The sequence below is a fragment of the Canis lupus genome, chromosome 25 (genome assembly GCF_011100685.1).
Source record: "Canis lupus familiaris isolate Mischka breed German Shepherd chromosome 25, alternate assembly UU_Cfam_GSD_1.0, whole genome shotgun sequence".
Classification (NCBI taxonomy): Eukaryota; Metazoa; Chordata; class Mammalia; order Carnivora; family Canidae; genus Canis; species Canis lupus.
Genome location: NC_049246.1, coordinates 39985103 through 39997597, shown reverse-complemented (window position 1 = coordinate 39997597; position 12495 = coordinate 39985103). Strand labels below are relative to the sequence as shown.

The 12495-nt window shown below is 39.3% G+C and overlaps 1 protein-coding gene and 1 non-coding gene across 19 annotated transcripts in view; both read right to left on the bottom strand.

The window, feature by feature from the left end:
* The window catches only part of RHBDD1 (rhomboid domain containing 1), a 125008-nt gene that overhangs the window by 45476 nt on the left and 67037 nt on the right, over positions 1-12495 (bottom strand). For all 18 annotated transcript variants that reach the window (XM_038573994.1, XM_038573982.1, XM_038573987.1 and 15 more), the window contains one exon: positions 5969-6112. In XM_038573994.1, coding sequence (XP_038429922.1) covers positions 5969-6112 — 144 coding nt within the window. The remainder of the gene's footprint in view (positions 1-5968; positions 6113-12495) is intronic.
* On the bottom strand, positions 7724-7852 carry LOC119866034. The gene has a single exon (XR_005378969.1). It is a non-coding gene; the product is annotated as a small nucleolar RNA SNORA70 (small nucleolar RNA).

The following is a 12495-nucleotide window of genomic DNA, read 5'->3' as shown; positions in this document are numbered from 1 at the left end:
CCATAGTTTCACATATGGCTAACCAGCAACCCCAACTGTACAGTGTGGGGGGGGGGGGGGTGACAGATCTGCTTGCTTTTCACGAGAGAGCCAAAGTGTGATTGTGGCCATTTGCCTTGCAGAAGAGTCTAAGAAAAGAAGCACAAGTTACTCTACATGCCAGTAAGGATTTCCAGCTTTAACCAGTGCACATGCTTCAGCCTGGCAGATAGGAGTTGAAAAGGACACAGCTTTGTACGCAGCCGCCAGCTGAACTTGGTGGCAGGCTATTAAAAAAAAAAAAAAAAAAAAAAAAAAAGGGCACAAATTATACATGGAAGGATGTGGGGGAGGGGTGGAGGAAAATGCAATGAGCTAATGTTCCTACTTGGCATCTGCCTTTTGACTCAAAGAAAGAGATGGCTCTTTTCCAGAATTTTTCTATTATTGTGGTATCAGCTGCCTCTTGGACTCGCTTATAAAAGTGGAGACTGCCAACAGAACAAGACAAGATTTCTGTTGAGGGTAGTAAATGTGCACGCTCCTTGAAATAATAGGGATTTCGATATTTCTACTAGAAAGGCTACTTTGGTCTTACTATTCCTGGCATGAGCTTCAGGATTTGTATGGCCAGGTACTGGTGAGGACCATGACAACAGCAAATTCTGAACTTAAAAATGTGCTACCTTGGTTCTTTAATTTACCCCTCCAATATATTTAACTAAAGAACAGTTTGAAACTAATTGGTGCTGGATGTTTCTTGCTGGACTGGCATGCTACCAAATGAATTTCTATTAGTTGGCACTTTCAAATCTCAGTATTACTCTACTATACTAACTTCTTACTCTGGAAATCAAAGAGAAGAAATTAAGTACTTATCCAACCTTTAAAAAAAAAAGATTACAGATTCTACCTTCTTCATGGAGGAAATATCTTTATTTAAACAACAACAAAAAGGCAGTAAATAAATGTACTAAGAATGATGGATTCAAACCCTGATGAAGAACAAGGAATGCTTCCAGCTTCCCTTTGGGGTATAGAAAGCTATCTTATAATAAACATAATGTGAGACAATCTACAAATTAGTAACTTTTTCTGAACTCATCACACAGCTGAGGCAGTAGGGCACCTAACTCAACACAGGTCTACAAAGGCACTGGAGCACTTGCTTACCTAGGTCAGACTCCACTGGCAACTAATAAAAAGAATTTGGCCAAAACCATGAATAAACTGCTAAAGGCTGAGTGTGAGCTAGCAAGAGAACACAGAATGTATTCACAGAACATATAACACAAAACGTACTGGGTGCTAAAATATAAAAGAACTCACAACCACTTTTAGGTTCTTCTCAGAACCTCCAGTGGGCCTCCCAAAAGAGACAGGTGAGAGTGCCCCGAAAGTACCCTTTGTCATTCCTGGTTCAGTCCTGGGAGAAGGAACAGCAACCCTGGCAGGAAAGGTTTTTATAAAATAGGCTGCATAGATCCTTCTTCTCTGTCCCTATGGAACAAAAGCCATCTAGTGCCTGGAAGAAAGGCAAAAACCACTGTGTCCCTAATGGAAAGTGAAAGCCAGGGCAGCTTAGGAAAGGGGGAGGGGAAATCAACACCAACCTCTAAATGTGGGGGAGGGCCAGAAACACTCAGAGGGCCACACCTCCAAGCCGAGGCACACAATCACTGAGATCAAGGCCTAGCCAAGGTGTACCCCACTTGCCTCCTATCCCTAGACTGCAAAACAGAGAGTTAAGAAGCAGCGGCAGTGTACCCCGGGAGACAGTCATGAGCGGATGGGGAGCCTACCCAAGCCACTGCACAGAGGAAGGGCTGAGATCCAAGGTCAAGCAAACACTGAGAAAACCTCACCAGCCCCCACCCTAAAAAACAAGGTAACACTAGAGGAACCTGAAATGCCTGGTGTACAGAGGGTAACCACAGCAACAATGTGCATTCGGGATTACTGGGAGCAATTTGTTTAATTCAAAATGCAGTATGCAATAGAACAAGTAGATAATCAGAAGGGAATGGAAGACCCGGGGAATGCTAGACTAAGTTAATCTAATTAACATTTATGGAATATTCCACCCAACCAGAGCAGAATACACATCTGTTTCAGGGGCACATGGTGTTTTCACCAGGGTGGACCATAAAATGGCACAACCAAGTGGGACTTATCCTGGGAAAGCAAACCTTCCTCAATTTTGAAAAGCAAAATAATTTAGTATGTCAACAGACTAAAGAAGAAAAAAAAATATAATAATCTCAACAAATAGATTCTTTTTTAAAATTACTCTTTACAATAGCCTACCTCCCCCTCCAAAAAAACATACTTAGGTATAACTCTAAGATATTACATGGAAGATCTGTATGCTCAAAAAAGTTTGTGATATGAAAATCTGATTACAATATAACATTGAATGAAAGCAAGAAAGGTACAAGATAGTATGTATATATGGTCAGAATTTTATAAAATAAAATTCAAACCAAGTATTTTTTCCATAGGGATAGAAAGGCCAAAAATATTAAATATTTACAACAGTGTGTCTTTAGTTCCTTATTCTTAATAAGGCAATCACCAAGTGTTTTAAAGAAAATAAAACTGAAATTAATATGAACAATTTGTAAAGCTAATTCCTTTGCTGCCACCTGTTACTGTATAATGCACTGCAAGAAGTCTCCTTAGGTCAGTTTTCTTGGAAATAGTTCCATATGCTCTTAAAATCATTTGCTGAAAAGAAAGTTCTGTGGTCAAAGAAGTTTAGAAAACATTAATGTAATAAATTGGTTTCCTAATTGCAGAACTCATTAGAATCATCAGTATACCAGCACCATTCTGGATCTTTAATGGGGTAGAGTTTGCTATATGTTTACAGTTCTGTGGTGTTTTCCAAATTTATTTGAGTGCAGTACTTGTAGAGGGGTAGTAAGAGAGACAGGACAGGGTTGTTTTGGCTGACCTTCCAAAGTAGGTTGCAGACATCACATTATTTTGCTTCTAAATACTTCAGTGTGTATCTCCCAAGAATAAGGGACATTCTGTTGCTTATCCACAATACTGTTAACACATCCATGAAAGTCAGATTACTTCCCTAACAACTTCTAATATCTAGTCCAAATACAAAATTCCAGTTTTATTAAAAAAAATGCTTTTATAGTTAGTTTTTCAAGGTTCTCATGTTATGTTTGTTATTTCCTTTTAATGCAAAACCACACACTATTTTTATTTTCTCTTTTTGACATGGATTTTTTTCTTTTTCTTCCAGGAGACCAGTCTCAATGAATTGTAGAAATCCCATGTTTTGTCTGATTATTTCTCCATGGCGTTACTCACTTTGTTCTTCTATCCCAGGTTATTTCCAGTATATTGACACTTACAACAGAAGACTCAGAGTCAGGTAAAACACTTTTAGCAAGAATATGTCATAACAAGAACATGATTCTGTGCTCCTCATCCCACATCATATCAGGAGACACACAATAGGCCACCTCACTAGTAATACTGCTGAGCTTGATCACAGCATTCAGGTGCTAAATGCCAAATCTCTCCATTCCAAAGGTATGTCTTTCTCTTTGTTACTAGCATTTCTGCCACGAGGTGATACTTTATCACTGTTCTGTCTCTCAATAACCTTCTAATTGATATATATATATTTTTTTTTACCCCTGGATGGTATTTGCAGGACTACCAATTATTTCATTGTGTTCCTAATTAATTATTTACCTCTTTAAAATTTCTTTATAGGAAAACTCAGTCTTTGTGATGTACAGGTATGGGAGTTCTGCCAAATACAGAGTTTTGTATCCACCACAATAATTGAGATACACAATAGTTACGTTATTTCAAAAAATTCCCTCTCATTGTCCCTTTGGGGTCCTAAATGAAGTTTGATACAAAGTCCATTCTCAGTAGCTTTGCTCCAACCTCATTTGTCCCATAATATTTTTTATCTCACCTAGTAGTGATTAAACTCGTATGTGCATAAGAGTAAAACCATTAAAATTTATTTTAATATAGGTTCTGGGGCCCTACCTCCAAAATTTAGGATTCCAAGGCTAAGGCATGCTGCTTATGATTGTGATTCTAGTAAACCTTAAGTATATGCCACATGATGATTATGAGCATGGCCTTAATTCTCTACCTTTCCTTCTATCCTTATTCTTTGCAATGCAATTTTGCAGCTCCTGCCATGAAGAGGTGGAGTCTGTTTCTGAATCCCATGAGTCTGGGCAGTGACTTGTTTCAGCAAACAAATACAGTGGAATTGATGGTATACCTACACAAGCCTTGCTTGTTTTGACTCTTCTGGAATCCTTGGGCTGAGGCCTGGCAGATGAGCCAGGGCTAGCCTGCTACATGAGGAGGGGTGTGAGGCCTCATCTCCACCATCACCTCAGATGACAGTCAGTCAGGCAGGTAAATGGGTCATCCTGGAGCAGCCAGCTCCACGCAACCCACTGCAGACACCTCAGCATACCGTACCGGCCAGGCAAGATCTTGTAAACTTTGCAGCTGACCCATATATATATATATATTAGCCATGTCAGAGCGATCTGTTACATAGTAATAGATGACATATACACTACAATTCTGATACTCTTTACCCAAGGACTACTGACTTACCTGTTCTCCGTTCCCCCACTACCCTGGCTCCCACCACCTTCCTCAATTAGGCTTTTATATCTTGTTCAGACTATTGCTGTCATTCTACCTCCATGCACACTGCTGCTATTGACTGTATTCTATAAAGTCAGAAGTCAAGTTGTCATAATGGATGCATTCCTATCATCTAGCATAATGCCTGGTGCCCCCCACAGGTGCTCAGTCCTGGTTTGTGGAATGACAGTTGCCAGATTCATAGAGCATAGCTCTGATCATGTCGTTACTGTATGCAAGACTCTACTGGCACTTACACCACATACCAGGTCCACTTTCCACTTGGTTTACTTAATTCTAGGACCTCTGTGACCAGGCTGCAGCCTCGCTCCCCACTCTTCTTCCCTTTCTTCTCTCAAGGCTTGGATAAAAAGTGAGGGCTAGCTGACCACGCCTTTCCTTCCCTGTCTGTATGATATTGACTCCTGCCTGGAAGGCCGGCCCACAATCCATAAACTCGATACATTCCTGAAGGTCCAAGTCCTCTGTGAGAGTCTAGTAGGTCTAGTTAAGAAAGAGCTCACCCCTTCTCCTTGCCTCTAGCACTTAGCCTGAGCACTATCCCCTGAGCACCTGATACTGTGGTTACCTGTTCGTTGTGCCATCTGGCAGGCATCTCCTCTGAGACTGTGAACTTTGAATACCTCTCTGTATTCCCTATGGTACCTAACACAGTCCATGCAACATAGTAAGACCTTTGTAAATGCTTACTGAACAAATGAATAGGTGGTTTTTAGTCACTAAAATGATAATAACAGTGGTAAGCCAAACCTGTGACAAAGATGGCAAGATACACAGTGGTTTTCATATATCAGTCTGTAAAAGAATCTTCTGGAAGGCCTGTTGAAAGTACAAATTCCAAGGCTCTGCCCCCAGAGAGGTTGCTTCAGTAGGTCTGGAGTAGAACCCTAAGTTGAAATTCTTATCAAGCTGTCCATGTGATTTTGGGGGAGGTTTGTGGGAAATACTTTTACATACAGTGACACACAGCCTACTTTGTAGATATGAATTCCAAAGTAAACTTTTTCTCATGCACCTAAGAATTTTTTTTTTTTTTAAGTTTCCCCACAGAAATGCCAAGGCACTGAGGAGTGCGGTGGGCCTATAAAAAGAACGACTTTAACAATACATACATAGTCTGGCACCTTATTCGCTTAGGTTGCTGGGAATATGGCATCACACCCCATTCTTTGTAATCACAATCTGCACACATTTTTTTTCATCTACATATCCTTTTTATAAACTATTTAAAGTTTAATTTGCTACAAATAGTCCTTTTTGAGACCATCTCACCATGTGAGGTATGCTTTAGAAGTGAAGGGTGCAGAATTCCTACCTCGGTCCCAGAGGCTGGCTCTTAATGCTCTCTCCAGCTGTTCCTCCTCACTGAGTCCTGCTGTGTAGGCATTATAGTTCATGGGTGCCTCTTCAGGGTAACCTGGCCTGCCATATGGGTAATAATCCTGGTATCCGGAGTAGCCTACAGGCACAAGGAAAAAGTTACAGAACATGGCCATGTACTGTTCTTTCCATTCTTCCCATCTGTAAGCAAAGACAATAAAATGATTTAGGTCATCACTCTGAGTGCAGTAATGAGTTCCAAGAAGGAAAAGATGACAAAGGGAGAATTCCTCCATGAGCATGGGCAATGATACTCTTATTAGTGTTGTACATGCCCACAGTGCCCAATGTGGGACTGCATATTCTCTCGCATGTCCTTATGTGCCGTAAAGGAAGAAGATATTAATTTAGAAGGTCTGAGTGGTAGTGGAGAGGGGCTGGTATGACCTGTTTTCATCTGGAGTGGGCTCTTGCAGTTTAGAGCTCTGCAATACTTGGGAGTATTTTCTGTGAAGTCCTGACGAGAATCAAGGGCACGGTTGAAATGATAGTTGATAAAGCCTTTCTGTCGAGTGGCTCCATACAATGAGCGACAGACTAACATTTAATGCAAGGACCACAGGATTTCTGTGCTGGATATGATATTTTGGACAGTAAGTAACTTCATAGAGATATACAAGGCGATGTCTCTATACTTATAATTTTATGTCAAAAACATAGTTTCTATTAAAAGCACTTTCAAGTAATTGGTTGCTAGACAGAATGAGAGAAGAAACAACCTGCTCATTAAATAACGCTTTAAGTATCAGACTTACATATCCCATTAATGAAGGTCAATCACAGAGCAGAGTTCACTTTTGCAAGGTGCTTCCATCCATCTTTTTAAGTTGGTTTGAGTTTACTCCTCACATTTTCTTTAATTGCTCATTTTTATGTAATTTGTTTGGAAGAGAATTTTCCCCCCAAAGAATACCAATCTAATTCTGGTGTAATGAGAAAGAAGACAAGAGTCTGTTTAACTATATCCCTTCTTTCCTCTCATTAACATACCCTTTGGGGATGAGCTTTCAAATGTTTAATTAATGTGCTTTTTGTTGTTGATGAACATTCCTATCCTTTACTTTGAGTCCTGTCTCACAGGTCTTATATACCCAACATGGTATATAACCTGAGTTCAAATTTCTTATTGCTTCAGGGAAAAAAAAAATACACAATCAAGCCAAAAAGAGGAATACTGTAGGGCAGAATCTGGTTAATTAAGATTTCATATTCAGAATATTTGCTAATTGATCCTAAGGCTACTTTTATTTTTTTGGACAGGAAGTAGGATTTATTGGTGGGCATAAATAGGGAGTTGGCAGTGCCAGGGTTCTCACAAGTGCAGAGCTCTCCATTTGTCCAAGGGGCCACTATCAGGGATGTATCTGACCCCACTGGCATCTAGGATGCGCTTCCTTTCAGCCACCTTGTCTTCAAATTCATCCACATTAAACTTAGTAAAGCCCCCCTCCCCCCCACCCCCACCGTCTTGGAGATGTGATCTTCTGGTGGCCAGAGAATTTGAATTTGGCCCTGTATAGGGCCTCAATCACATGCTCCTTGTTTTGCAGCTTGGTATAGATGGACATGATGACTTGGCCAATGGGACTCTGGCTACTGTGCCCTGAGGCTTCTCAAAGGCACCCCGCATACCTGTCTGCAGCCTAGATTGGAGTTAGCATGAGGTAAGACCTCAAAGTCCACTGGAAAGGGCTGTCTCCAAGGACCCTTAGGGCAACCTGTATAGACAATAAGCTGCATACACTGCCAAGGAGGCTACTGTTTGCAGCCATGGCACATCAGGGGTCCCGAGGCTATTTTAAAATTTACTTTTGTGCCGGTTAAAAATAAAATACAATATTAAAAAGGGAAGCAATTCATTGCCCATAAGAATTTTCAGGCACTCCCAAAGTCTTTATTTTCATGTAAACAATGAAATGAAAATAAAGCATACTGATCTAGTTTGGGCTGATAATCTAACATAATTATACACATTTACATAAATATTTGTCATATTACATGTGTCTATTGGTTATGTTTTTATAGCAGCTTGAATAAGACATAATTGACATGCTATATATTTCACCAATTTAAAGTATACAACTCAAAAAAAAAATAAAGTATACAACTCAATGGCTTTTAGTACATATTCAGAGATTTGTGCCACCACCACAGTCAATTTTAGAACATTTTCATCACCCCCAAAAACAAACCTGTGCCCTTTAGCTATCATCTTCTACCCTTCCCTAAGGAACCAGAATCTACTTTCTGGCTCTATAGCTATGTCTATTCTGGACAATTATATAAATAGAATCATACAACATGTGGTGTTTTGAGTCTGGTTTGTTTCATTTAGCACGGCATTTTCAAGGTTCATCTATGTTGTAGCATGAATCAGTACTTCATTCCTTTTTGTGACCAAATAATATTCCATTGCATGTTTCTATCACATCCATCAACTGATAGACATTTGGGTTATTTCCACCTTTTGACTCTTGTGAATTATGCTCCTATAAACATTCATGGACAAGTTTTTATACAGAAATATGTTTTAATTTCTCTTGTGTACATACCTAAGAGTGGGATTCCTGGGTCATAAGAACGTCTATGTTTAACCATTTGGAACTGCCAGAATGTTTTCCAAAGCTGCATTATTTTACATTTTATGGGTTCAGATTTCTCCATATATTCACCAAGGCTTGTTACTACCTATCTTTGCAATTATAGCCAGCCCAGTAGGTGTAAGTGGTATCCCATTATGGTTTAAATGATTAATGATATTGAGCATCTTTTCATGTGCCTGTTGGTCACTTGTACATCGTCTTTGGACAGTGATCTATTCAGAGTCCTTGCCCATTCTTAATGATTATTACAACACTCTTCTTTGTAATATTTTACAAGATGTCCTTCAAAGTTACAAGGTGAATGATTTAAATAAACATTAAATAAAATTGTTCTGGATTTGGGGGGCTGATTCTGACAAGTCTTGCTCCTAGAGTAGTAAAAAATTAGTGGGAATTTACTAAATATGTCCAAGAACCCAACTTCCACATTCTCTCTCCTGTTTCCTGTATCACAAAATTAACATCTTCATATTTAAAATAGGGGAAGGAAAAAAAATAAAATAGGGAAGGATATAAGTAAATTTCCCAAATCCTCACAGGAGTGTAGGACTGAAGTTAGATCTGGATTCAAATTTAAAAATGGACCTCCGGGGGCACCTGGCTGGCTCAGTGGTTGAGCATCTGCCTTTGGCTCAGGCATGATCCTGGGATCCTGGGATCGAGTCCCCCCATCAGGCTCCCTTCAGGGAACCTGCTTCTCCCTCTGCCTATGTCTCTGACTCTCTCTCTCATGAATAAATAAATAAAATCTTTTTTTTTTTTTTTAAAGGATACACTTCTTTAACTTGGTCTCTCCCCAACAGACCCGTGAAAAAAATTTAGCTCCCACTGCTATGTTAGGGACCACCCACCAGCAAATCTTATATCCTGAGCGTAAAGAAGACTATGGCACTGCTACAAACATTGTTTTCTAGATTTCTCACCAAAACAACAACAAAAACCTTTTATTAAGGGCAAATGGTTAAAATACCATCAATATGTCTACTTCACAAAGAACAAAAGAAAGGGGCAACCATTCCAAAACATAATAGAATACTTATGGATAAGTTGCTGAATACCATGGTATGCTTCCACAATCCCTCAACAGATAGACTGCCCAATTCCCTAAGAGTGCCAATTATTTTATTGCAACACAAAAAAAGCACATTGGGCACTTTCCCATATGGCTCATTAATTACCACTTTCAAACCCCTATGGAAAGTCATTCTGTTATACAAGTTCTAAGCGGCACTTCTACCTATCTATCTCGAAAATGTCCAGCTAATTCAAAACCCAAAATAACCCCAAAGCTCTGAATACCCATATGTACAGATATCAGAAATACTCCATACCCCATGCATCTATAGAGTTTCAACTGCCAGGTAAATTTGCTACAATTTGAGGCAATATTTTCTTGACATAGAAAAACATTTTTTCTTCATGTTATTTCTTATTTAAAAACCAACCCAGCACCGCCTTAATGAAATAAAGTCTACAACTCTAAACATCTGAATATTATAAAATCTAATTTGGTACTTGTCAGACAAAACATGAGGAGAGAAAGGGAAAGCTTCAGTGTGTTAAGTCAAAAAGACTAGTGTGGTTGAAGGTTCTATCTCATCAGTCATAAATCATCAAGAAGACCAAAACTCCTATCAATATCTATTACAATGAGAACAGGTCTCCCTAGGACAAAAAATTTTCTTCAGCTGTTCCGCTGGCCCAATCAGATATTTTTAAATCTTCATAATAAACATGGCTGGAAAAACCCAACAATCAAACACTTAAGATAAATAAGTTTAAATTATATCCTGCGATGAATAGCAGTCTAATACTCTTTTGTAGCTATATCCTTTGGCTCTGTAGTAAAAGGAATTCTGGTTATCATTATTCTATTAACTACTCCATCTGTTCCTTATACACATACCAGGATTTCATGGCAAAAGAGATCAAGAAACACCACCAAGATTAGAAAAATTGGTAACAGCTTTTTAAACATTCATGAGGTTCTTTGACCTATAAAAGACACTTCCAGCTAAGGACGGCCATATTAAGCATAAATCATTACTTGTAAGGGATACATATGCTCTCCTACAAGTTCCCTAGATGACCATTAGCATGGCCACCTGGCCTTATGTAGCTCTGCTTTTGAAGAAATCCAGTCACTTCAGAGGAAGGAATATAAATATGGTAATCTTACAGGGGATAAGAGAGAAAGGTAAAAGGGGTTTTTATTTCTCCCTTTAATTCTGTGGTGTCTGTTAGGCTTATGCTTCTTCCATATGAAGGAGGAAAGGAGAAGGTTTCCCTTTTTACTTTTTTTTAATAAATGCCAAAAAAAAAAAAAAAAAAAAGGAAAGACAATAAGGGGAACTGCCCTATTTTGTAAAGATAAGCCAACAGAATGTCCATCTCCTATCCTTGTAATAGAGAAAAAGCAGAGGCTTGGAATCAAGGAGTTGCATTTTTGGTCCCGGTTTTATCACATTTGTATGACGTTAGCCAAATGACTTAACATTTCTAAACTTCAATTCCCCAGCTGTCACAGAAGACATTAGGACTAGGGAATCTATGATAGTTGAAGGCATGTCCGTGCACAGGTATGTTCTTATTCTCTTTGTCCAGAGGAATATTCCTGTTACTTTCAGGGATTTAAAAAAATCAACAGCTGAAAAGCCCTTTATCCTCTGCCAACTTCCAGGTGTTAGAGGCTATGTTCCTTGTGAAGTGGAGGGAATAGTCAATAGGAAGTGAGAAACCACAATAGAAGAACCAAAATGGTCTTCCTAAGCCACCTCTTTCTTCCTAGTCAGGCAGGCCAATGAAGCTCTTATGCTTAAGTCAGTGTGAGCTGGTCTCCAGGACCAACGACTAAAAGGAATCGATGCTCTTCCAAATGAGTATATTTATCAGCTTAGTAACTAATTAATCATCACACTTCTCTTTAGGTGAGACCACAGATAGAAGCAGATCAGCTGGCATCATTCAACAATGGTTCCTCTCCCACACCAAGACCACGTTTCTAGTATTTTAATCATTCAAATTAGCAGAGGCAAAAGCCTCAAAAGTGAGGTTTTTCTTGGGGTAGCAACAGCATTCACTTCCATGATCCCCAAGTCTAGGTAAACCCCATCACCTAGACCAATGATTTTTGTTCTTAATCTCATTAAAATCACCTGGAAAGCTTTAAGAAAAAAAGTCCAAGTTCCTGTCTCTATCCTCATTCTGATTTAATTGGTCTGGGATGAATTCAAGGCACGGATATATTAAAAACAAAAACAAAAAAACCTCCTCAGGTGATTCATATATATGGCCAGGGTTGATGATCGTGATCCAAGTCTTTATAACTACATCAAAAACAGAGCTTGAATGTAACTCCAATAGTATCACTCCACTGATTAAATCCTTTAGTAGCACTCCAACACATTCTGGATAATCTCAAACAGGCCTTTAATAAAGGCCTGAAAAGCCCTTTCCTCCCACTGCTTTCCTTAACTTCTCCTTACTCATTCAAAACCCTTACCTTCCACCTCCTGAATAACTTCCAATAACCACAACCCTACTCCTCCCTATCAGGCAGAACACTGAATGCACCACATTAATTCTGCTGAACTGGACTTCTATCACTGCCAGGAAGGAGTCACTGGGACTGAACTAGCCCTTCCACCATAATCAAGTAGGAAACTAGAAAATATATATGAAATAAGTGTTTTCAGACATTGTGTAACAGGCAATACAAGATTTTGATCCTTGAGAGAAAGGAAAGGAGCCTGAAGGGTGCTTTCTAGACTGTGGCATAGGGACAGGGGACAAAAGCAGGTGCAACAGACTCCTTGAGTGGACCTGAAATTTGCAGGACAGAAAAGAGCAAAGGGGAAAA